Consider the following 24,684-nt stretch of genomic DNA (forward strand, 5'->3'; position numbering starts at 1 on the left):
ACATGCAGATTGTCATCTGACCGGCGGGAGTCCGATGCAAAAATATCTACATCATTCTCCTGGGCATTTAGGCTTGTCGCAGTACGGGTGGTGTGTCCGGGGTAGCACCAATCCCGATCGTCACTCCACGGTCACCCCACGAAGCCGGCATCCACGGCGATGCCAGATCACAAGATCAACGAAATGGAATCGCGTGAGCTTGAAGGGCAGTATATAGCATGCAAAAGACTGTCCCTTTAGATTGATAGTTGTAACGACGGAATGATTTCACGAATAACTCGGGTAACAAATATACCTTGACGAACAAATACACTGCACAGAAAGAATTCACCCCCTACCCATCTGAAGCCAGCAATCATGGACTACCTCTTCAAAACCACAGACTCGGTCATTGAGATCCTATGGGACGTCGCGCTCGCCTTCTTCATCGTTCGCATCGCATTATCGTACTTCTTCTTCACCTTCACCGCAACAACGCTGCTCTCATGGATCGTCTATACATATCGCCAATACTTACGACTGCCCCTCGTCTCCGATCAGCAGCAGCGGTATCTCACAACCTCACAAAGCGACCCTTTCGTCTCGGCGGTGATGCTTCTACAGATCGTGGTAGGCCTCGTCGTTGCGCGGTACGTGGTGGCGGTCTACGACGTGCCGCGCGTGGCGTGGTTCCGGCTTGCGATCGGAGGTCTGGCGGCGGCGTTCTTGGCCGGCGCGGAGGGGCTGCTCGGGTTGATTATATCTGTGTATTTACACAAAGGAGGGGAGGACGGAAGGGATCTATGGGTTTGGGAGAGTGGGAATGGATGGGCGTTGGTCGCGACGACGTTTGGCGGGTTGGTTGCCTTTGCGGCGATGCCTGCAGTGTTGATGTGGCTCGAGAGGGCCGAGAAGGCTCCGGCTCCTGCTGGAAGGGCTGAGGGGAGGGAGAAGATGGGGACGCAGGGGCTTGGTGGCAAGGGAGTTTGAGGATGGTGAATTTCAAGCCAGGGAGTCAAAAGTCGGAGAAGCCCTGGCTGTGAGGAATATCGAAACCGGGATGCCGGCGTTGCAATGGATTTGTGTTCATGTCAAGAAAAGGGAGTCTTATTGTCTAACGTTTTGGAAAGCGAGACATGGCTGGATAAGAATCATCAGGGGAAAGGGGTTTTTGTTGGAGTCTTTGGTGGCCCTGCGTGTAAGTTTGAGTCTTGAGTCTTGAAGATATTCACCATGAGGGCATTGTGGTTGGTTCGTCTGGGGTTGGAGTTGAAATTACAATGTATTCCAAGTTTATTGCCTTTGCTTCAGCCTTGAGGTCGTCGTCACTGAGACTGTAGGACTAGACTATTGGATACTTAATTCTTTTGGATCGAGCAAGGATGAAATGAAGAAGGGCCTCCGAGAACCGGTAGAAAGTCAGGTATGTCAGCCGAGACATTGTTCTCAGAGGCGGCGCAGCGTTTGTGGGCTGTCAGCCATGTATTGGCGTGTAAGCCAGGGCGGGTCAAATTTTTAATCTCTGGAATGTTACGGCCTTCCTACTTGAGCTATCCTCCGGGAAGGTTTTACGCCCTCGTGGCGTTTGGCCTGCCCTTGGAACCTGCTTGTTTGGATTTATGGAGAGCAACAATGGTGCTCTGGAAAATTTCCAATACATGAATGAAAAATCATCAGGATACAGTTGCAACGGAACCGGTAGAAGGAAAAAGCATTCGATTCCGGGAACCTACGAGGTTGAGGTGGGATCGGATGGCAGCTGTCAGCGGGCAAGGTACATCGGGCGCTCCCGCTGTGGTGTCGCTGCAAAAGTGGCAGGGTTTCCATTCTTCAGCGTGGCCACCTCCCCGGAGAAAAGCGGGGGCATATCCGGAACCCCCAGGTTACGGATACATCTGCCGTCTGCACCTGTCCGACTACCACCGTACCATATTCTCTATCCAACCTTGCATACTCACTCATCTTTTCTAGCAGCACTTGAACAGCCTCCGATCTGCCAGTGACAGAGACACCTTTTCATACTCAAAGGCATCACAAGTGACTAGCGCTTATCGACAGGCTCACACGAAAGGATTCTGTCCAATGCTTGGGATATGATCTATTGGACTGGGCAAATATCTCTGAAACTCCAATCAAGCGCTTCTGTTGGCAGTTGTGTTCAGTTTTGAAGTCTCATCGAAGAATCATTAACACGATCAAAGTTGATTTGGGAAGAAAGAAACCTTGCTCCAGTCACATTATCTCCTGTCCTGTCTCCAGCCAGATAAGTGAACCAGAGTTGGTAAACGTTGATGGGCGTCTTTCCGGGAAACGTGTGCCGGAAGTCTCATATTCCCTTTGCCTTTTTTCTTTTCCAGCCCATGTTGCAGATGTTCCCTGGCTGGGGCCCTGTGGCCCTGGAGGAGATCCAGAACTTCGGGGTGGAGGTTTCTCATTCCTACACGTGGTAGTCGACTGCGATGTCAAGGGGGGCTGCTCACAAGGCCACTCCACCACCACCACCTTCTCCTCCTCCCATTCCAATGCCTCCAATACTGCTTTCTAGCATCACTTGGAAAGGTCTTGGAGGTTGGTGAAACTCGCACCACCAGACTCTACTCATTCCTCGTCATGAAGCATCCACGCAATACCCCTCCATCGTCGGGAACCACTCCCCCACTCTCTCTGGATAGTCAACGTGGAAGTCTTGAGAAGGGGAAAGGGAGGCTCAGATATCACGACCATAACCCAGAAACAATAAGAAGAGCCGTCCATCTTCGCACCAACCCATCTAGACCTTGCTCCTCCCTTTTCCCCTGTCGATCAAGCAAGGTAAATCCAGCCTTCTCCATTCACAGAAAGCTGAAGCAGTCTCGCCCACCATGGTCGGATCATCCCTCCTCCTACCTCTCCTCGCCGTCCTGGCCTCCATAGCCGGCGCGGTACCAGTAAATGAGCGCCGCTCCGTCCGCCCGACGTGCGGAAAGCCGGGCACGGTGGTGTCCACCACCCAAGTCACGATACCCACCTCTCAAGCGGCGACAGCAGCACCCACGAGTCCGCCCGCGGTGTCTCTTCCTTCACCCATCACCGTCTCCTCCTCCTTTGTCACTTCTCGTCTCGCCTCGTCGACTTCGGCGGGGGTACCTGGCGTCTCCTCGTCGTCGGTGAGAACGTCGGCGGCGGCCTCCTCAGCTTCTGCTGCGCCGTCTTCTCTATCAACTGTGCGAGTGTCCAGCACGGGCACCGCCTCTCCGCCTGCCACCGGCACAGGAACCCCGGCATCGGGATACAGGAATGTCTTGTACTTCACAAATTGGTACGTTAAATGAAAACCCCTACATCTGCAACGGGACCCCAGATGTCCTCCGTGCTAACTTCTGCTTCAGGGGCGTCTATGGGGCGAACTACCAGCCAGCAGACATTCCAGCAGACAAGGTGACGCACTTACTCTACTCCTTTGCGGATATCCAAACAGACGGCACGGTGTAAGTCGATCCCAAAATACCAAGGTAGAAAGTTTGCAAGAAGTAGGGAAAAGGCTGACGAAAAGAAATTCAGAGTCTCGTCAGACCCCTATTCAGACACACAACGCCAGTACTCTGGCGACGACAACCAAGCAGGCAACGCCTACGGCTGCGTCAAGCAGCTCTACGCCCTCAAGAAGCAGAACCGCCAGCTCAAGCTCGTCCTCTCCATCGGCGGCTGGACCTGGTCCAGCAAGTTCCCCGCCGTGGCCGCCTCGGACACGGCTCGTAAGCAGTTTGCTTCCTCTGCGATCAAGCTCATGATTGACTGGGGATTCGACGGGTAAGAAGAACCACATGCACGCAGAGACTCACATACACTTGTGCATGCCTTGCGCTAACAAAACCCCCCATTTCGCAGTCTCGATATTGACTGGGAATACCCAGCCAGCGACACGGAAGCCACAAACTTCGTCGCCCTCCTCAAGGAAGTACGCTCTCAGCTCGACGCCTACGCCGCGGCCAACGCACCGGGCTATCATTTCGCCCTCACAATTGCCTGCCCCGCGGGTCCCTCGCACTACAAGCAGATGAACCTCCGCGGCATGGACCCCTACGTCGACGCCTGGCACCTCATGGCCTACGACTACGCCGGCTCCTGGGACACCACGACGGGCCACCAGGCCAATCTCTACCAGAACCCGTCCAACCCGACGGCGACAAAGTTCGACACCCAGACCGCGCTGGCGTACTACCTCTCCCAGGGCATCGCCTCCAACAAGGTCGTCCTCGGTCTGCCGCTGTACGGCCGCTCCTTTGAGAACACGGCCAACGGCGTCGGCCTGCCGTACTCGGGCGTCGGGACGGGCTCCATCGAGCCGGGCGTGTGGCACTACAAGGTCCTTCCCAAGGCCGGCGCCGTCGAGGTGTACGACTCGACGGCGGGTGCACTGTACAGCTACGACAGTTCCACAAAGGAGCTCATCAGCTACGACAACCCGGCGAGCGCGGGCGTCAAGGCCCAGTATCTACTCGACAATAAGCTCGGCGGCGCCGTCTTCTGGGAAGCCGCTGGTGACCGCAAGGGCGAGGGCAGCCTGGTGGGTGTGTTGGCGAGCAAGATGGGCAAGCTTGATTCGAACCAGAACTTGTTGAGCTACCCCAACAGTCAGTATGCCAACATTAAGAGCAACCTAGCGTGAAAGGGGGGCTCTGGCTGGCGCAAGTTATTTGTGCTTTCTTTCAATTTTGTTTTTGGGCAGGTCATTAGAGGCGTTGGTATGCGCTATGCTGCATTTCTTGACGGGATATGACTTGTAATGAAGTCTTGGGACACGGGCTTTTAGCGATGCATATGAGATACGGCCGAATGAAGCCAATGAATTAGACGGCAGCATTCAAGTTTCGCCGAGTTACCAGAGAGTACTTTGCTTGTAATGATTGGTCCAACAGTCAGTGGACTATTCTGTATTGGAGACTGGCCAAAGTCACCGTCGAGTAGCCACAGCATTCACGTAGAAACCAACCTACCTCTAGATCAGTACAGCTCCCTCAAGAACATGGGCGACAGCTGGGTTGCTGAAACTAGTCAAGAACTTAGTGGGACTTTTGTGATGCAGCTCAACGGGCGCACAAAAGAAGAAACAACAGCGGAAGTATGCCGAACGGTCGAGCACTACGGAACGGGAGAGTATTGTCATCGGACCCGAACGCTCTATCCACAACTGCCGACAGCCCTGGCTCAAGGCTCCAGTGCAAAGGTCGAGTGGACTACCAACGCCGTACGTTTTACGACGACTGCATGGCGATCGCCCGCGAGGAGCTTCCAGGGGCTTGGCTCAGCGCTTCGGCAGGAGCCGAGGACTGTATGAGTTTAGTGCTGACGGGAGGGGCGAATAATCGGTGATTTGGGACTCGACCGGGTCGCTGTAAAGGGGTTAGTTGGGCCCCAAGGACCGCCCACTGGCTCGATCCAATGGCCTAGACTTTGTTCTTGGTTCTCCATTCGAGCCTTGTAGGGTGCGGTGGGAGTTTGAATAGACTTCTGTGCTCAGTTAGATTGTCGAACCGAATTACTGGCCTTGTCGTCCAACCAATTGTCAAAGTCTTGGTCCAACGTGAGGTTCCCAAAGGAAAGGCTCGTCCCACCGTGCAAAGGCTCCAAGTGGAAGCGACCCCTCACCGATGGAGGCCGGGGAGGCTGCCGAGGCTGGCCGATAGATGGGCCGTTAATCCCAGAACAGTCTGTGGGAAACTGCCGACCTGGAGATGGGATGACGATGTTGATGGGTGGCCGTCGTCACGATGGAACTCGACTTCAGATGGTTTTGCGTTCTTCGGCGATGAGTCGCTGACAAATCGAGGAGGAGAGGGTAAATTGGATGTCGGAATACGACTGGTACTCGGCGATAGAGTCTCAGGTTCTCCTAATGGTAACGGTCCATGGAGTGATTATAGGTTGGGCACATGTGCCGTTTCGTCGACTAGATGAGTCACACGGCCAGCGACCGAGAGAAAAGGCGCACAAGAGTACCAATGGCACCCTTGTCGGCGTATGAAGAGGGGGAATTGGCGGTTGCGGAGGCAGCGGAGCACCCGAGAAGATCGGCAGAGGAGTTGGTTATCATGTTTAGGCTACCGTGTATTCGTATGTGCTTGAATGCCTGTGTAACTGGTGCAGGTCAGACTAGCTGCTGGGCATAAGCATTCGACATGAAGTTGAGGTTGTCTGGTTTATTGGTGTTGGTCGAACACCCAGAGCAGCAGCCAATATTGGATCGGAGCGATAAGCCTGGGGAATTGGGGGGACTTGAGGTTGACGTCAAATGGAAAGGATTCCTATTGGAGGGTTACATTGCTATACGGGCTATTCATCAAGTGGGGTGTTCTTTCTTTGACTCCAAGCCTCCAAGCCACCCCGCTTTCGTCATCAGCTCAGCTGGCGGACCGTGAGCCATGTATCCGTACCTTACCTTTCCGTGCCTGTATTTTTCTCCGCCAGTTCCAGCTCTTGATTGAGCGCAATATTGCAATATTTTGGCCCAGGCTTGCTTCATCTTTTGTGCGCGGGGTGATGGAGACAATGATGTTGCTTAGTGACTGTCCATCTCTTCATGACTCGAACCTTTTGCAGATAACCTACCTACAGTAAGGTCAGTACTGCGTAAGTACCTAATGTCTTGTCCCATATCTCTTGCGTGTAAGCCGTTTATACGCAACAAGGATAAGACCGATGATGATCCGGCCGACGTCCAGGTCACTGGGCCGTGGTAAGCCGGTTAGAAACATCGTGCATGACCTTGCACTATTCCGCATACCCCATAAGCTTTCGCAGAATGACTCTTGCGCTGTACATACTGAATCTCTAACATGGCAACGTCAACCAAGGTTTCCAGACCAAGGACTGGATGGTCGTCGCTGACAGCGGTCCACTCTTAATTCCGTTAAGTCCGTCGCAGGTCCAGAATGCGGTTTTGAGCCGCTAGCACTCAAAGTTATTCAGGGTTCCATCCCAGCCAAGAAGTTGCTGGAGACTTCCGACACCAAGCTTGGGGACTGGGTTTATCTTTTACATTGGTGCTGAAGTGCGCTTCGGGTTCCCTATCTGCTTATGGAGTATCGTACCCATATGCAGGCATACAATGCAGCTCGGATAGAAGCATGTAAGAGACATGTTCCTAACGTCTTTAGACCTAGAACGTGTGGGCAGCAGGGAGGGGTATGAACGCTACCCGAATTATCCATCGCCCAATCTTTTGGGGTGAGCGTGTATCCGAATAAACCATGAGATATGCGAGTGTCGGCAACCCACCACTACTCGAGAGTTCAGGACTCGCCAGGTGTGCTATGCCACCCTTGTCTGCGTTGCATCTTAGCGCCATCTAGACAGGGTTAGCTGTGAGTAGGCATCAATACACGCGTATGTAAGCCGTCCTGATCAGCAGAACCTCCAATGCGGCTACATTGCGGGACGAGAGGAGGGGAGCAGGTAGGAAGTGGAAGGAAAGAGGAGGGAGACGAAGGAACATTGAGGTGGTGGCGGGTCTCTCTCAGGTCTTCCCCTTCACCCCCTTACGTACCTATCCACCCCTGCCTGTCGTTCGCTGATCATGCTGATGGCGGCCTGCGGGTGCTGTTCATGTTTGTCGAATCTTTCGACTGCGATAGTATCCGTAGCAATCTCAACTCTTCCCCTCCATCCTCTCTCTTGCCTGACCTTTGCTCACCCACCCCGCAAGTCGCGCAGCTGCTGCAGACGTTACACGACAATCTCTCGACTTGGACTTTTCTCAATTCGTGGCTTGGTCATTATTCCATTTTCTTCCTTCGCGCAGAGTCTAGTACAGGGCAAAAGTACCCCCAAAAGTGGTGAGTCTTGACTTGCTTGGGCAGTCAGGTTGTGTGGTCGCGGGCCACTCGAATCCTTCCCTTGCCCCAACCCGAACCACCAAAAGCTGACGCCGCCGCCAAAGACGCGATCGCAACCTTCCGACACCTCGCCTTTCTTTCGCCATCTTTTCGTTGCGCTGACTTGCGCTACCGCTTTCCGACACTTGCCACAAACACCTGCGGCATATCGAGCCTACCCTTGCATTGCGCCCGCATCCTAACTTTGGTGCCTCGACACCGACCCTATCTTGAGACCCCTGCGCATTGCGGAACCTCCCACCGACTACCATCTCCAATTGCTCCTTACCTTGTATCCGTACACGGGTCGACCGGTCCGACCTACGATTGCCGTTGCCTGTCAGAACCTGTGGCAAGATTGCGCTTTTACTGTGGCGCCTTATCACACTGCGACATCGTCAGCAGCCTCGACGTCTAGCTGCCTTGCGCCCTTCGCTCTCTGCGAAGTAACGAGCTTCCCAAGCAGTCACTGACCTTTGAGGCGAAACCACGGTCATTGGTCTTATTCCAAGACTTCGGACTGTGACCAACGAAATTCGAGTAGCGCATCTTTGAAGGCCGGACGGTCACATTACTTGCGCTTCATACACTTGGCCGGGCCTTGCTGAAGTACTCGGCCACTACACCAACCTGCCGAGACCGCTCCTCCAGGGTTAGGCTGCCGACGGTCTGGCCGTTGTCAACGTTTCAGTGGCTAAATTTGTACACTCGTCCTGAGTGTCTGACAGCCAACTTGTCGAGCCCTTTACTCTTGCCTCGCCGTATAAGGGATCTTTGTCGGCCAGTGCCATCACTGGTTCCGAAGCGAAGAGTATACACCTGCGTGTGTTGTGCTAGATAGGACATCGAGTCCGGAGCACGTTTTCATATCCGTGGAAGCCATCGCCAGAGGTCTTTTACGACGCATCTACCTGTTCCACGGATTCCATTGCCATCATGACTCCCACACCACCATCCACGACGCCCTCCTCGGGATCAGGTCGGTCACCCGAGGAGCAGTTTCGAGTCGTGAGGAAGAGGAATAGGGTACCTCTCAGCTGCTATCCGTGTCGGACTAGGAAGTGAGTGCCAGATAAATGCCCCATATCGACTCAACTCGCTAACTTGCTTCACAGATTGTGAGAAAAGATTCACGGCCCGTCACACCAACGCAAACTGACCGATTTGTAGGAAATGTGACAGAGGTCACCCGTGCAGTAATTGTGTAAAGCGTGAGGGTGGTGATGCGTCCTCATGTTCATACGCTACTCCTGCTACTCGTAAAAAGAACCAAAGTCAAGGCTCTTCGAGCCCCGATGACATGCAGAACCGTATTGACCGTTTAGAAGGCCTAGTTTTGTCTTTGATGCACGGAGGTGCTACTATTGACCCTTCTACCGCAGCAGCAGCGGCCGCCGTGACAGGCGCCTCGACAACCAAGTCGAATACTGACAGCACACCTACCTCGGCCAAAATCGATCCCGACGACGAGACACAAATGCGAGATGACGATGAAGACAGTGATCCTGATGGCGAGCTAGCGACATCTTTAGGCGTATTGAAGGTCGACTCAGATAAGGGCAAGTCAATGTACATTGGCCAGGAGCATTGGCATACGATATTGGCGGACATATCCGAAGTCAAGACATATTTTGCGAATCACAAGAAGGATTTGGAAAAGAGCTATGAAAAGGTCATGATGTCGAAACCGGCCAGCGCCAGAGAAGGACCTACATTTTTGCTTGGAGCCGCGCCAGCTACCGAGATCGAACTGCGAGCGGAATTACCACCCAAATCGGCCGTCCTTGCGCTCTGTTCCAGATACTTCAACTCGATGGACAATGCGGTAAACATTATTCACGCGCCGACTTTCCAGCAACAACTTCGAGCCCACTGGCAAGATCCCTCAAAAACGCCCATCATGTGGCTTGGATTGCTCTATTCTATTTTGTGTCTCGCCATGCTGAGCTACCACAAGGTAGGGGACGAACCGCCGGAGTGGAAAGGGCGGACGCTGGACCTGGCCTCCGAATATCGACTACGCACCGTCCAGTGCCTCATTGCGGCTGATTACACCAAGCCGGTGGAATACACCGTGGAGACGATGCTTCTCTATGTGTTTGGAGAATACTCTTCGAGATGGGATGCTGATCTGGGGCTGTGGCTGATCGTGTCCTTGCTCACAAGAGTTGCCTTCAGGATGGGGTACCACCGCGACGCAAAGTGGTTCCCGACGATTACACCGTTTCAAGCAGTGAGTTGTAGTGCTCCAGATATATATCCCTGGGCAAGTCAGTGTTAACATGGTATTCTAGGAAATGAGGCGGCGTACGTGGGCACTGGTGAGGATGGCCGATGTGGTGTTCTCACACCAAGTTTCGCTGCCATCCATGATCTATGGTCATGATTGTGACACTCAGTTGCCGAACAACATCTTTGACGAGGAATTCGGTCCCAACACCAAAGTTTTGCCTCCTTCACGGCCGAAGACGGAACCCACCCCTATTGCGTACATGATTGCCAAATCCAAGCTATGCAACGAGATGGGTGACATCTTGCAGGCCACCAATCGTGTGGGCAGGCAACTACCGTACGACGAAATTCTGCGGTTCGATGCCCGGCTTCGAGAGATCAACGACGAGATCCCGCCTCATCTCAAGGTTGCAGCCTTGGAGGGTTCGCACGACCCAGTCACTTTGATCATCGCGAGGTTCAACATCAACGTGCTCTACCTCAAGATCCTCTGTCTGTTGCACAAGAAGTACGTGCCGCGAGCTCGTACAAATCCACGATATGCCTACTCGCGCAGAAGTGCAGTAGAAGCGGCTCTAGAGACGTTGCGGCATTTGGTTACCCTCGACAGAGAATCACAGCCTAGTGGCAGACTTCGATCTTTGAGGTGGTTCGTGAACTCGATAGCAACCAAGGACTTCCTTCTGCCTGCCATGCTGGTTGCGCTTGACCTCCACCACGACCGAGTTGCGGAAACGAGCGATGACCGCAGGGCGTCAGAGTCGGCCATGTTCTGGACCCCAGAGCAGCGGATGGAGATGCTGAGCAACTTGGAGCGGACCAAGGAGATCTGGCAAGGGCTTGCAGACGGGTCGATGGAAGCCTTCAAGGCATCCAAAGTCTTGGACATTATTCTGGAGAAGATCAAGGGCCCCAATCCTGAAGCCGAGGTCTTCAAGAACGAAAGTTTCCCGGGTTTTGAGACAAACCCGGAAATGCAATCGGACCACAATGCGGCAATGACTCTGGGTATGCTCTCTGGTGGCATGACGCCAAACACGGCAGCCGCGCTCGAAAGCAGTATGCAAAGTACGAACTCGTTTAGCGGCATGGACTTTGGAGTCTCGTTGCCCATGACGGGCCCAGGCATGACGCCAAACTTCCAGGGCGACATTGGCATGAACAACGCGGGGTCTCCGTTCTCGATGTTTACAAACTTCGAGTCTGGCGGAGATTTCCCCGCCAACTTCGACTGGGTATGTTGCGATTCCGCCAATGGCATAATGACATGGTGACTGACAATGGGCTAGAACGCATTTGAGACGTACACGCAGAACGCGAACTGGGCAGCTGATACAGGGTTTGGGCAGATCTATCCAGGTCAATCCTCGCCAGAAACAGACGGCAACGGGATGCCGTTTGGCAACGCCAATGGCGGCATGGCAGGCTAAGGATGCGTTAAAGGCCCGAAGCGCGGGGAGAGCAGTGCAATGGATGAGGGAGGTAATGTGACGATGAGATCAATGACAGAATCAGGAAGGCCTGAGCGATTGGTTCGTTCAGGTGGACAAAATGGGGAACTAGGCATACTCACCTCCGCGTTAGGCTCGGCATGGTAGGATAGAAAGACGAATCCAGATTTTTAGGACATTTGGAAAATACAATACCCTGCTCCCTTTTTTTACACGTGCTTCTTGTTCTACCTCTACCAAGTTACACGTGCCAGAGAGATGGGAGTGGTGAATCGTGGAGACTCCGCCTTGAGGTGACATTGGATGAACCGCGAGTGTGGTGGTTGGCCACATGGACGGGATGACAGGTCCCAAAGCGGGCGTGGGGAGGTGGCCGTCCGGCGTGGCATTCGGCGCCCATGCCGGCGGTATGCACAGGATTCGGTCCGTCCCTGACACCATGTGCGACGGCCGAGGTGGGCGGGCGGAGGTTTGGCGGAGGTGATGGTAGTGTTTGGTGGTGAGTGAGCGAGTGATGTTCTGCAGATGCCAGCAGCAACTCTCTTTCTTCCTAGGTTAGGTTTTCCCCGCGCCGTGTGCCTTGCGTCAGGCCCAAAACGTCAAAGTGAAATGTGAATCCTGTGCCTGCAGCGTGGTGAGGAGGGAACAATGCGGGGAGAGGGGATCTTGGCTTGCGCGTATTGGTGGGGGTATAGGCAGGAACAGGAACAGGAAGTTGGGAACACTCGCGCGGCGTTAGGAACATGGCATGCCGCATGCCGCACCACGACCACGACCACGGGATCTTTGAGTCGTTGGTTGATGGTTCCCTCCCCTTTACGCACCCGTGGACGCGGCGACGCGCGAGCACTGTCCACTTGACGTTGCCGAGTCATGTCGCCGGGCAGGTAATCTGTCCACTGCGTCCAGTGCCTATTACTTTTTTATCTGTAATTAATAAAATGCATGGACGAGTGATGGCTCGCTTTCTGATAGCTCTTGTTAGTTGCCGGTACGCGCCGACGAAAGCGAGGTACGAATATTAGTGAACAATAGCGCGCAGTAGGTACGAAAATACATCAAAAGAGAGAGAGAGAGAGCAAAGTAAAGTTTGCTGTTTGGTATCAAGATCAGCAACGGCATCACTTATTCGGTCTTGGCAACGGCCCCCTAAGCTTTCCAAGTTTCCATCTCATTTCTCGGCCATTGCTTAACTTTTTTTTTTCCTTCTCTCAACCACTCAAGGCAACCTCAACTCCGCCTTTTCTCCTGTTTCCCATCTCGGACCTCTGACCCCCCTCTCCCACCCTTCGCTTAAAGCCTCCACGACCACAACGAGCAGAAAGAACAAGACCCCGGTGGTAGTCGTTGACTTGACCTTTTCGGACCTTGGCAACACCGATACATCACTTCACCAGTCTCCAGGAAAGTCCCAACTACCCCGTTAGGTAGCGGCATCCCGGAGCGGTGAGTGATGGGATAACCCCGCTGATAGGGCCGATCGTGTCTACCTACCCCAGTTAATACGACCCCCCCTTTCACAGCCGCCTTCTTGAAGAAAAATCGAAAGAAGGAGGTGGGGGGGCGGGCGTCCGCTCAAGAAGTTCTCCACGGGACCTTGCCCTGTTGACCTTCTCCCGTCCCCGGCCCCGGGTCTGGGAAACTGCAACAACGAGAAAGGCAGAGGGAAGGGGAACTCGTATTCTTTCTCTTTCTTTTTCCTTTAGTTCAAAAGTCGAGTTGGTTCCTGGTTCCTGGCAAGTTTTTTCTTCTTAGGCGAGGAACTAGGACTCGACTTCAATCTCCTCAAAGGCTCCCACCATCCATCTCTTCATAGTCCACCAACGATTATTCGATCATCATTATCCGACCCTTCTCAACATCGACTGCCTGGCAGCGAAAGAGTCAGAAACCGAGGTAATCACTATCGTTTCGGGTAGAAGACAGCCTGATTGGCTTACCCTACATCGCGCCCCGGCCCCTGAGGACCCCGAGAAAGAGCCAGACGTCGCCTGCTCCGCTGACTACGGCTTCGGGGGTAAGTCACCTTACTCAATCTCCGCTGTAGCTCATCTCTTATAATCTGTTAAGCTTTCGCAAAGCCGGCCCAGCGCCCCGGTTTCCTTCAACGCACATCAGCAAGCCTCCCAACGGGCGGCTGAACCGCAAGTCTCGCCTACGCCATCTCAAAGCATCGCACTCTTGCCGCCGCGCCCTACTCCGTATTCCGCCGCCTTATTCGGCTCTGGGGGGATCCCCTGCTCCAGATCCTGCGAGAAAAGGCTTGAGAGCGCAGACCGGGCATGGGGCCAACCGTCTAATCTTGTCAAAAAAAAAAAAAGTTCAGACTGAAGGTCCGCCAAGAAGTCTATCCGATTACTCGTTGCTGTTCTAAGCCCATTTTGGGTTTAAGGTTGAAGGGGAGAAAACGAACATATAAGTTACGACTTGGACGCCTTTCACGAAGTTTTACGCTTTCTTTTCGCTGTTTAGACTTGTTCTGTACACTCTTTTTTTGTTTGTTGTTTCGTCACTTTTCTTTACTTTCTTTTCCTGTTTAGTCTCTTTTCTTTCTTTCTTCGAATATCGGTCACTCTCACTCTCACTCTCGAAAACCTGAAAGCCTGCGGAACGATGAAGGCTCCCACGACTTGGTCGATCCTGGCGGCCGCCGCCGCTCTGCACCAAGGCGCCGTCTCGGCACTGAGCGCGGCAGAATGGCGGTCCCAGACGATATACCAGGTCATGACGGACCGATTCGCGCGGACGGACGGGTCGACGACGGCGAGGTGCGAAATGTCGGATCAGACGTACTGTGGTGGTTCGTGGTTGGGCATTGCGCAGCAGTTGGATTACATTCAGGGTCTCGGTGCGACGGCTATCTGGATTTCGCCCTTTGTGAAGAATGTCCAGGGCAAATCCCGTGACGGGTGAGTTGGTCCCTTTCCTTTTAAGTTGTCATGAGATGAGGCACAGGAAGTGGTGGTCTCATGAGACTTGATGAACAGCTCAAAAGAGAAAACTTAGTCCAACTCAGGAAAATAGAAATCACTTGCTAACATAACATCAGCGAATCGTACCATGGCTACTGGGCGCAGGACATCTGGGAGGTTAACCCACGCTTCGGCACCGCCGAGGATCTCATCTTCCTCGCCAATGCCATCCACGCCCGTGGTATGTACCTCATGGCCGACGTTGTCACGAACCACATGGCCTGGCTCGGTCCCGGCAATACGGTTGACTACTCCATCTACCGCCCCTTTTCCAACGCCTCGGCCTACCACACGCCGCCTTGCGTCATCGACTATTCCAACCAGGACTCGGTCGAAAGATGCTGGCAGGGTACCGACGCCGCTTCGTTGCCGGATCTTCGCACTGAGGACCCACGCGTGCGCCAGGTTTTCAACGCCTGGATCAAGCGCGAGGTCAGCCGCTTCGGTTTCGATGGCCTGCGACTCGACAGCGCAAAGCACGTCGAGCCGTCCTTCTGGCCAGCGTTCGAGGCCTCGGCCGGTGTCGCCGCCTTTGGTGAGGTCTTCCACGGCGACCCAGTCTACGTAGCCCCTTACCAGGACGTCATGAGCGGTGTTATGAACTACCCCGTGTACTACTGGCTTACCCAGGCCTTCCAGTCGACGACGGGCAGCATCTGGAACCTTTCCAATGGAATCAAGACGCTCATCACAACGGCGCGTGACCTGACGCTGTACGGAGGCTTCCTCGAGAACCACGACCAGCCTCGCTTCCTGAACCACACCTCGGACCGCACTCTCCTCAAGAACGCACTGACCTTCAGTCTCCTTATGGACGGCATTCCCATCATCTATCAGGGTCTGGAGCAGGGGTTCAGCGGTGGTGAGACACCGTACAATCGCGAAGCGCTGTGGCAGACGGGGTTCAACGCGCAGTCGGAGCTCTATCTCTGGATCTCCAAGTTCGTGTCCCTGCGCTCGACGCTGGCGGCGCTGGATGGCGGGTACCTCTTTTACAAGTCCCAGCCCATCCACACAGACGACCACACCATTGCCATGCGCAAGGGCTTCGACGACGGGCAGGTTGTCAGCGTCTACTCCAACGTCGGCACCAACCGCACCTACAGCGTGTCTCTGGCCCAGGAAGACACGGGTTTTCGGCCGTGCAAGCTGATCCTCGAGGTCGTTCAATGCCGACCCTACGTGACGGATGCGACAGGCGTGCTGAAGGCGACGAGCGGGAGCGGGGAGCCGCTCGTGTTTGTTCCGGCAGACAAGGTCATGGGGACGGGTATCTGCGCAGGTGGCATAGGCAAGCGTCCTCCTCCTCCCCCTCCCCCTCGTCGTCACAAGCCTTCTCCTCCACCTCCACCTCCCTCTGGGACATCCACCGCAACTGCTGCCCGCTTCTCTACCACGCGCCTCGCTGTTGAGAGTACCGATTATAACTTAGATTCTATAGGACGTTTTAATAACATCACTTTGTCGCCTTGCTTGACATCCCAGCTTTGATACGTGTTCCGAAAATTCGAAACTAAAAGAAACAGCAGACTTTACATGCGAAAAAAAAAAAGCTCAAGACGAAAACAACAAAATCAAACTCCCGACCAAACAGCAACAAGTCTTCTTTCACAACGCTCATTCGACAGCTTACTTTCCTAGATATTAGTGTGTAGTTTTTTTGGTTTATTCCTTTCCGACCTCTCACCCACCTTGGGCGACGGACTTGTATATCGGTAGGCAAGCGACTGGGCGAGAAGCCTAGGGGGGATTATTCACTTCTCTGCTCTAACGGTTGGTAATCCAAGACAGCCTGAGGACACACACTCGAGGCATCCTTATACCCGCAAGACCACCCTTAGGCGTACATAGTTTGTGTGTCGTTTTTTTGCGACCCCGAACATAACTTTACAACAATGAACATATGGGAGTTCTACACTTGTAGAAGCCACGGTTTTCAATCTCACACTTCGTTATCGTGGTGGAATGGGTACTGAGACTGGTGATATATTCGTGATTCATATCCCTATCCGATGCTGCCAGGTAAATTGAAATGGTATATACAAGAAGTTGAAAAAGGTTGAAGATGAAGAAGAAACGATGCAGAGTCCAGCTCCGGAGTATCGATTTCGTGATTTATGCCAGCCCGAAAGCCCCCTTGGCCCTAGCCCAGTACGCGACACGGTCTTCGGTGCCCGAGGTACCGATGCAGTCCATGTAGAGGGTGAACCCCTTCACCGTGCCGGCCGCGAGGTTCTCCCTGACGTCGGCGTCGCACTGCGTCGTGAGGAACCAGGCGGCGGAGCCCCAGGTGTAGTCATCCGGCATCACGAGCTCGAGGATCTGGTTCTTCTTGTCGTCCGTCAAGCTGTTTCCGTCCGTGACGCCGCCCGCGATTTCCGCCGCCTTGTCTTTCAGTTCCGGGATCGAGAGGGCGTACATGAGGTTGTACCCCGCCATCTGGAGGTTACGGGTGCCCTGCCCCGGGCGGCCTGGTTCGGGGAAGTGGTTGCGGTTGTAGCGGAAGTCGCCTGTCTCAAAGGCCATTAGGGAGAGGAGGGCTGCCATTTCGCCTTTTGTCGTGACGTTGTATTTCTGGAAGGCTTGGGGCAGGTAGGACGCCACGTGGGATGCTGTTGCGCATTCGTCTGCGAAGGTGGTTACGCCGTCGCAGGAGGTTGATTTGGGGGCTGTTGTGGCGATGATGGATGTTGCGTTTAGGGGGGCGTCTTCGTTTGCGCGGTGGGTTAGGAGGATTGGTTTGGCGAGGGTGGAGGGGAGGAGGAGGGTGAGGGGGAGGAGGAGGGTGAGGATCATTTTGGAGGTTGTTGTTGGTGTTGTTGTGGTGTTGGTTTGAGGTGGGTTGTAAGTGGTGTAAGAGGTGGATGGGTGATCTTGTGTAAGGTCAAGAGGAGAAAGCGTTCGATGGCGATGATGCTGATCGTGAACCGTGATATAGGAAGCCAAAGGTTACACTGGTTATGAGAGAAAGGCTTTTCAAACGAAACAAAGACCCCGAGTACAGAGTACCAGAGCCGCAGCAGGCGAGGGAACGATTGTAAGGTGGCAGAGTGAGTGACACAGTCAGATCAGGAAAAAGAAGCGAAGGACTGACGAGAGACAGAGAGAAGATGAGAAGATGAGAAGATGAGAAAGCAGACGCAAGGAAGAGCGAGGTGTTTGTCTTTTTTTGGGAACCCCCCCGGGAAAGGAAGCAAAGGATCAAATGAACCGGGCTGGGATCTGTGGGTTTTGAACAGTCCCGCCCCTGGGCACAGCATCTTTTGACGCGGGTTCACTAGAGCCCTGGAGGTGAGGTGGTCATGCGCGCGTGCCGTGTAGAAAGACTTTCTGCTTAGTCGAAAATGCAGGAACGAGAGCCAGTGCCTTGCTCCGTTCAAAGTTCCCTTGAGGAGTTCCATTCCCTTAGTGGAGGTCTAGTGTAGAAGAGAGGTGATCTTCCCATCGCCCTCCGCGCGCTTGCGCCAGTAAGATTTGCAGCTTTCCTCTCCACACGGGATGACCCTGTTCAGAATCATTGCCGCTGTCCGCATATTCGGCAGAAAGACGTCTAAAGAAGTAAAGTTCTTTTGGACAAGTTTGTGAGGGGGTTCCCAGGATAGGGGGTAAAGAAGGGATGGGATTGGGAGGGTTCTAGCTAGGTGCAGCGTGCTCGTTAGCCAGAGATCTTCGGCGAGGCCTCTGCGAGGTGGTCGTGGTGAAACGAAACAGGGGCCAAGCCTACCCCCGTCGACATGTCAAAAGGATGCAGCTGCGCCGTAGTGATTGGCTGAGGGGCTGCGGCTGATGGTGCGGAGCTTCGTGATGTTGCCTCCCTCCCCCCCCCCCCCCCGGCTCGGGGGGAATTTGGAGGGGTAATTGGGTGATGCCGTTGCTGCCGAAAGGGCGGCAGACAGAAATGCTTGAAGGAGGCTGGCTGGCTGGTGTGTGTGTTTTTCCCTTTCCCATCACCTGTTGTGTAAGTCTTGTGGAGTTTGGCGAACAACATGGACTGGCGAAAGCAAGTTGCCGCAGCAGCTTGCACGCATTTCGAAACCCACATACACACAATACGGCAGACTTTTCGCTTCTTGGGCGGCAAAGACTTGCTGTCATCCTGTCTTTCGTAGCAAGAGTCAGGGGCAGTCCCAGAACGACGCTCGTGTACTCTGCACTGTTGCAGATAGACTGGCGCGAGAGATGATGATCCGTCTTGGTTCATGCGCCTCGGACGGCCAGCCTTACTAAGGACTGGGGTGTGTCACTGTAGTACTATGTATACTACCTGTACTGGCGGCCTTGAAATGTACTCGGGAATCAAAGTTAATTTTGGCAGAGAGCATGACAAAGACCCGGTGGAGTCTTTGTCCGTGTTCAAGATGCTTTGATTGCGAAAGGAAACGCACATAACGTCAACAGGGAATTGTTTGAGCTCTGGCGAACATGGGCGCTGAGTGAGATGTTGAAGCGAAGGATTTCGAGTGCGATGAACTGCCCTGTTCAAAGCCCCTTCCTTGTCAACTGCAGCCACAATGCTCTGCCCTTGGCTGCTTGACTAAGCAATTCCCCGGTCTCCACCCAGCCCGAAGCGGATCGACCAATGAGAATGTGTGCCTGGCCTAGTGACCATCAGCGCCAAAGTGGTCGGCTCCTCAGCCCATTGAAGCTCCGCGACCGCGACAAATCAATCATACAATCCTCCCCTCGTCGCGACCAAATTCAGCTTCGACTCGACCGCGCCGCATCGAGTCAACCCACACAATCCGACAACTCACGCGCGCCCGCGCGCAAATAACAACCACACACACGCACACGCACACGCACCTCTGCCGAACAAAAAGCCATGGGCGAGAACCAAGCGAATGCCGCCAACGCGGCGCAAGGGCCGGCTCCGACAATGCAAATGTACAGAGAGGAACAAGTCCGCCTGCGCCAGATGCTGGACAAGAGGGCAGTGATCGCCAGGAAACTCGCCGCCATCGAGGCCGACATTGAGCAAAAGGAGACGGCCTACCTCGACAGCACGCCAAACGGTAACATCATTGCCGGCTTCGACAACTACATCAAGGGCTCCGGCGCGGCCGCCCAGCGGCGCAAGGCCGGTGCCACGGAGCAGAACCGCGTCTTTTCACGGAGTTCGGTGTCGTATCGCCCTGGCAGTGTACGTCTCCCCATCAACCGATATCACTCTGGACACAGCCGCTAACACAAAAAAAATTGTAGGAAGCCACGACGCCCGGCTCGACCCCCGCTTCGCATGCGCCGACTCCCTTGTCGACGTCCTTCAAGGACGGCGGCGGTTCGAACCACGCGACGCCGACCTCCGCGACGGCATCGAAATCCGGCAAGAAGAATAAGAAGCAGAACGAAGAAGACAGCGATCACGACTCGCAAGCGCCGAACAAGAAGCGCATCAACTTTGGCGCCGGACGCAAGTGAGAAAGTCTCTGTACGCCAGGCTCCATCACATATGTTGGATGAATCGGCAAAGAATGATGTTACGAAGATTTTCTTTCGGATTATGGCAATTTCATTTCGCGTATTGCTGAGGCGACTTCTTTCTGCTTCGCAGCGGTTGCAATCTTCGTAGGCTCCCGAGGACGTCTTACGATTGCGACGTGGGGACCGAGAAAGCTGTTTGCCCAGCATCGCTTACTTTCAGACGTATTTGTATATAGTTCATGCCCAGGCGACGAGTGTAGAAAGCTTGGCCTAGGAGGCAAAAACGTTGGTGGGAGTTGAGGAGTTCCGGAACCACGATACCCTAAAGGGCTTTTTCCAACAGGAAATCTCATCCCAATCACAAAGTGTTGGGCAATACATTGTGGCCCATTGGCTCTTTTTTCATCCAATCCGTCTGTCCTAGTAACACATCAGAGATGAGAGGCGATTTGACCAGAAGTGTGTATGTTTGGCCGAGGCTAAGGTCTGTTGCGGGCACTTTTGCACCGAGACGTTGCAAAAGTTCGTCTCCACCCGGTACTTTTGCGCCGTTGGACCCTTAATACTACGACGGAAGGAGAATCTACTCATATCTTCGTATTTAGGCATTGAGACCACCTGCCAACTTGAGAGCATCTCTCTGCCCAATTTATTTCAAAACACTCTATTTGGATCAGTAAATTACTGTGCGGGAACAGCTTCGGTCTTGATTATTGCCCTCCTATAGGGTCCTTTGGAAGCGAGCTGCCCTCCGTGCTCGTAGAATCTTGGGTTCGAGAAGAATCAAAAAGGAGGATAGACACTTAAAAGGGTGGACTATGGGGTGAAAGGACAATCTACATGGAGGAGAAAGATACCTACCTACCTAATACTAAAACTCAACCTATATTGGGTACATTGAACAAAGTAGAGAGCCACCCTACTCAGATGTTCTCAATTCCCAGGCCTGCAAGCTTCTCATATTTCCAGCGATATCTCGAACGATGGTCGGTTTCCCCAGGCAGCTACCTACGCACACTTTTATCTCAACTATTTTCGACCTTCTCACCCACCGCCCGCCGCCGCCGCCTCAATACATCAATGGGAAAGAAATTTGTTCATTGTCATCACCAAGGCCCATGGCGTGGCGGAGAATGACCTCGTTTGTATGGCCCCGCTCCCATGGGTCACGAGTTCGAGTCTGGTGAGAAATTGCTAGCATCGATACAATTGAGGAATAGTACGTAAAGAGTGAGCCTGGTGATTTTTGTAGGCCCCCCTCACGGGGGCTGAGCTTTTGTACTTTTTTGAGATATTTATTGCCTAGAGTTTGATTGTGTGTCGTTATTATGGCGATTCATGATCGGAGGAAAAGGGCAAGATGCAGGTGGTTCCCTTGCCGGTGCCTTTGCATGATGTAGAATCTGTCGTCTGACGAAGCTTTCTCTGAAGAGTAGCTACCGGGTTGCCTTCTCCCCGGACAGCTCTAAGCAAGTTAGCATACCAACCGCTTCGGAGCCGACGGGCGGCGGCAGCGGGCCAAGCTGCAACGAGGGGCCAGAGTCTGTGCAGCGCCTGCGCAGGGACTGAGAACCTTGTCGGCCCCAGTGTCTCTAACAGCCGTTGCTAGCCTGTCCACAGCTAGTGCGGGGCTCTTCAACCGAGCTTCCATGCCAGTGGAGGTCGGATAGTCGATCCCCCGTCGTCATGTCGCAATTGACAATGCATGTTGACCGACATACATGTATACGACACCTTTCCCAAGCCTCGTGTGTGTGTCCTCTCTCACTACTTTTCCTTTGAAACGTAACTGATTCCATGAACCACCTGTACAGCGTGGTCCTCTAGCTCCTCATGATGACGATTCAAGCCTCCAAGTTTACCCCAGAGGTTCTGCTCTCTGCCCCGCGCAGGTCTCCGGGCATTCCTAACCCATCTGGCACGAAAGTGCTCTATACTGTGAGTCGGCAGTAAACTGGACGAGTCCCAGACGTCGCAACATTGCTATAGGATTTCGTGCTTCTCAATTGAAGTGGTGAGCGCAGACTAACGTAGCTCAGGTCTCGACCTACTCGTTCGAAAGCCACAGCAAGACCTCCCAAACGCGTGTTCTTGACGTTGAGAGTGGTCATTCAAGCCTCCTTTACGAGGAAGCATCCTACAGTGACGTGACATGGATTTCGGACGAGGAGATCCTGATACTGCGAAGCGGTGACAAGGGGGCTACGACCCTTCTGCTGGGAGATGTTACGAAGCCGTCTACGTAGGTCGTCTCTGTCACCAGGCATGCTAAACCCTTCGTTGACGTCAGCCATTACAGAGTTACCGAGATCCGCCACTTTGAGGGCAGCTTGTCAAGCCTGAAAGCCAAGCGACTATCCGACGATGAAGTCGCCATTGCCGTCGCCGTCTTGACAACCCCGGAGGGTGCCATGTACAACCCGGTAGCCGAGAAGAAGCAGTTGACGACCGGCAAGGTGTACTCGAGCCTGTTTGTAAGACACTGGGATGCCTGGGTGTCTGAAAACCAGAACTCCATCTGGTATGGTCTTCTGAAGAAGAACGACAAGTCGTACAAGTTCGAGGGTCAGGGTTTGACCAATGCCCTCGAGGTCTCGCGGCTGGTGTCTCCGGTCCCCCCTTTTGGTGGCAGCGGCGATTTTGATATCGGAAAGCACGGCATCGTCTTTGTCGCGCGCGACCCCAATATCTCCCCGGCCATTTACACAAAAACAGACCTCTACTTCCTGCCTTTGAAGTCCTTTGCCGAGGACAAGCCGGGATTGCCTCAAATTGTCAAGACTAGCAAGCTCCGTGGTTACTCGGCGGCACCCGTCTTCTCCAGGGACGGCAAGAAGGTCGCCTTTACCCGGATGAAGAGCGATCAGTACGAGACTGACAAGCCAAGGCTGCTGCTCGTTCCCGACGTCTTCGACCTGGCAAGCGTACAAGAGTTCTACCAGACAGACGACGGCGCCGGCGGCTGGGACGCGCGGCCCGAATGGATCACCTGGAGCAAGGACGATTCGGAGCTGTACGTATCGGCGGAAGAGCACGGGCGTGCTAAGCTCTGGAAGCTGCCGGCGACTCCGCACGAGGCGAAAGACCTTCCCGCAGCAATCTACGAGGAGGGTTCTGTTGTCGAGGCGAAGCTATTGGGAGATGATGGAGAGAAGCTCTTCATCAGCACGTCATCTAGGGTCGAGAACTCGGCTTACTCCGTTCTGGATCCCGTCAGTCAAAAGACCGATCTCGTATCCTCGAGCTCCAAGCACGGAAAGTCGTTCGGTCTGTCCAAGTCTCAGTGTGACGAGTTCTGGTACAAGGGAGCCGAGGGATACGACGTTCACGCCCTCGTGGTGAAGCCGTCCAACTTTGACGAGAACAAAAAGTACCCGCTCGCGTTCCTCATTCACGGAGGCCCTCAGGCCGCGTGGATGGATAGCTGGAGCACGCGATGGAACCCTGCCATCTTTGCGGAGCAGGGTTATATCGCAGTCATGCCCAACCCGACGGGAAGCACCGGCTACGGACAGCAGCACACCGACAATATTCAGAATGAGTGGGGTGGTCGCCCGTACGTGGACTTGGTGAAGTGTTTCGACCACATCGAGAAGAATATTTCGTACATTGATTGTGGCAACGCTGTTGCTTTAGGTGCTTCGTACGGAGGATACATGATCAGTGAGTTAGGACAGCAGTGTATCACGTAGCGATAGATGCTAATCCCTCGCAGACTGGATTCAGGGTCATGAGCTCGGAAGAAAGTTCAAGGCATTGGTCTGCCACGACGGTGTATTTTCAACACTGAACCAGTGGTCTACCGAGGAACTCTTCTTCCCTCTGCATGACTTTGGCGGTCCTCTTTGGGAGAACCGAGAGGGCTACGAGAAGTGGGATCCCGCCCATCATCTCGACCAGTGGTCGACGCCACAACTGGTCATCCACAACGAGCTAGACTACAGACTTCCCATTTCTGAGGGCCTCGCCATGTTCAATGTTCTGCAGGCGCGCGGCGTGCCTAGCAAGTTGTTGATGTTCCCCGACGAGAACCATGTAAGTGCTTAGCTCCAGACGATATTTGGTGGATACTTTGATTACTGACGTGTGTGAACAGTGGGTTCTGAAGCCTGAAAACTCTCTTGTCTGGCACAGAGAGGTTTTGGGATGGATCAACAAGTACACAGGCCTCGACAAGTCTGAGGATGTGGCTATTAGGCAGTAATATGGAGTAGTAGGCCTGAGAAGGGATGGTGAGAGTATCAATATGTTGTAAATCGTGGGTCGTGGCGGTACTCAAAAAGTTGAAATGCCATTCCTGATTGAAAATGATGAAGAGGACTCGTCTAACTTGTGTCGCTGAGGCAAGGCATCCAAGCATAAGGGGCTAGAGGAGTGCTGTGCAAATGTGAAGATGCCTGCCTTACATTGAAGTTGTTCGAGAGCATTCGTGATAAGGTAGTAAGTGCCCCGGGGGCAAGTACAAGGTAGGTACAGTATCCACACTGTCGGGGGAGCTCTCCCCAACGGTTCCCCATCCTGCAGTAGCTCCCACCTCACCTCCTTCCGATACCTTTAGGTTCTGTTCACTGCTGGTCCGAGCTCCTTTCAGTTCACCAAGGCTGAAATTTCGCGAACTTGCACCTTCTTCACCCATCCTTCAACTAAAGAACGACTTGCACATAGGGATTGACGTGACCAACGGCTTTCTTCTAACTTATATGTCCATCCAGTGACGACTTGCGACCCGAAAACTACGCGTCACAACATCATGCGAAGCTTCCTGAACCTACCTCA

At 53.8% G+C, this 24,684-nt stretch overlaps 8 protein-coding genes across 8 annotated transcripts; 7 read left to right on the forward strand and 1 right to left on the reverse strand.

Moving 5' to 3' along the window:
• Positions 1-357: 357 nt before the first annotated feature.
• CCOS01_04616 (uncharacterized protein) lies at positions 358-969 on the forward strand (the record flags this gene model as incomplete). The annotated part of the gene is made up of 1 exon (XM_060452797.1): positions 358-969. The coding sequence occupies one exon, from the start codon at positions 358-360 to the stop codon at positions 967-969; it is 612 nt and encodes a 203-aa protein (XP_060316755.1).
• Positions 970-2,840: 1,871 nt separating this feature from the next.
• Positions 2,841-4,627, forward strand: CCOS01_04617 (chitinase 1; the record flags this gene model as incomplete). The annotated part of the gene is made up of 4 exons (XM_060452798.1): positions 2,841-3,277; positions 3,348-3,446; positions 3,520-3,768; positions 3,847-4,627. The coding sequence occupies 4 exons, from the start codon at positions 2,841-2,843 to the stop codon at positions 4,625-4,627; spliced, it is 1,566 nt and encodes a 521-aa protein (XP_060316756.1).
• Positions 4,628-7,534: 2,907 nt separating this feature from the next.
• CCOS01_04618 (uncharacterized protein) lies at positions 7,535-8,250 on the forward strand (the record flags this gene model as incomplete). Its single annotated transcript, XM_060452799.1, has 2 exons — positions 7,535-7,793; positions 7,898-8,250. 2 exons carry the CDS (start codon positions 7,535-7,537, stop codon positions 8,248-8,250), a joined length of 612 nt encoding a protein of 203 aa, XP_060316757.1.
• Positions 8,251-8,768: 518 nt separating this feature from the next.
• CCOS01_04619 (fungal specific transcription factor domain-containing protein) lies at positions 8,769-11,494 on the forward strand (the record flags this gene model as incomplete). Its single annotated transcript, XM_060452800.1, has 4 exons — positions 8,769-8,840; positions 9,100-10,065; positions 10,127-11,299; positions 11,354-11,494. The coding sequence occupies 4 exons, from the start codon at positions 8,769-8,771 to the stop codon at positions 11,492-11,494; spliced, it is 2,352 nt and encodes a 783-aa protein (XP_060316758.1).
• Positions 11,495-14,029: 2,535 nt separating this feature from the next.
• CCOS01_04620 (alpha amylase) lies at positions 14,030-15,978 on the forward strand (the record flags this gene model as incomplete). Its single annotated transcript, XM_060452801.1, has 2 exons — positions 14,030-14,424; positions 14,565-15,978. Coding segments are annotated over 2 exons (1,809 nt in total), but the record flags the coding sequence as incomplete, so codon positions are not given.
• A 624-nt stretch (positions 15,979-16,602) lies between these two features.
• CCOS01_04621 (uncharacterized protein) lies at positions 16,603-17,283 on the reverse strand (the record flags this gene model as incomplete). The annotated part of the gene is made up of 1 exon (XM_060452802.1): positions 16,603-17,283. One exon carries the CDS (start codon positions 17,281-17,283, stop codon positions 16,603-16,605), a length of 681 nt encoding a protein of 226 aa, XP_060316760.1.
• Positions 17,284-19,309: 2,026 nt separating this feature from the next.
• Positions 19,310-19,905, forward strand: CCOS01_04622 (histone acetyltransferase subunit NuA4; the record flags this gene model as incomplete). Its single annotated transcript, XM_060452803.1, has 2 exons — positions 19,310-19,627; positions 19,690-19,905. The coding sequence occupies 2 exons, from the start codon at positions 19,310-19,312 to the stop codon at positions 19,903-19,905; spliced, it is 534 nt and encodes a 177-aa protein (XP_060316761.1).
• A 1,839-nt stretch (positions 19,906-21,744) lies between these two features.
• On the forward strand, positions 21,745-24,112 carry CCOS01_04623 (prolyl oligopeptidase; the record flags this gene model as incomplete). The annotated part of the gene is made up of 5 exons (XM_060452804.1): positions 21,745-21,846; positions 21,948-22,150; positions 22,208-23,571; positions 23,624-23,943; positions 24,005-24,112. The coding sequence occupies 5 exons, from the start codon at positions 21,745-21,747 to the stop codon at positions 24,110-24,112; spliced, it is 2,097 nt and encodes a 698-aa protein (XP_060316762.1).
• Between the last annotated feature and the right edge of the window lie 572 nt (positions 24,113-24,684).

The sequence above is a fragment of the Colletotrichum costaricense genome, assembly GCF_030867565.1.
Source record: "Colletotrichum costaricense strain IMI 309622 chromosome Unknown Scaffold_4.1, whole genome shotgun sequence".
Taxonomy (NCBI): domain Eukaryota; kingdom Fungi; phylum Ascomycota; class Sordariomycetes; order Glomerellales; family Glomerellaceae; genus Colletotrichum; species Colletotrichum costaricense.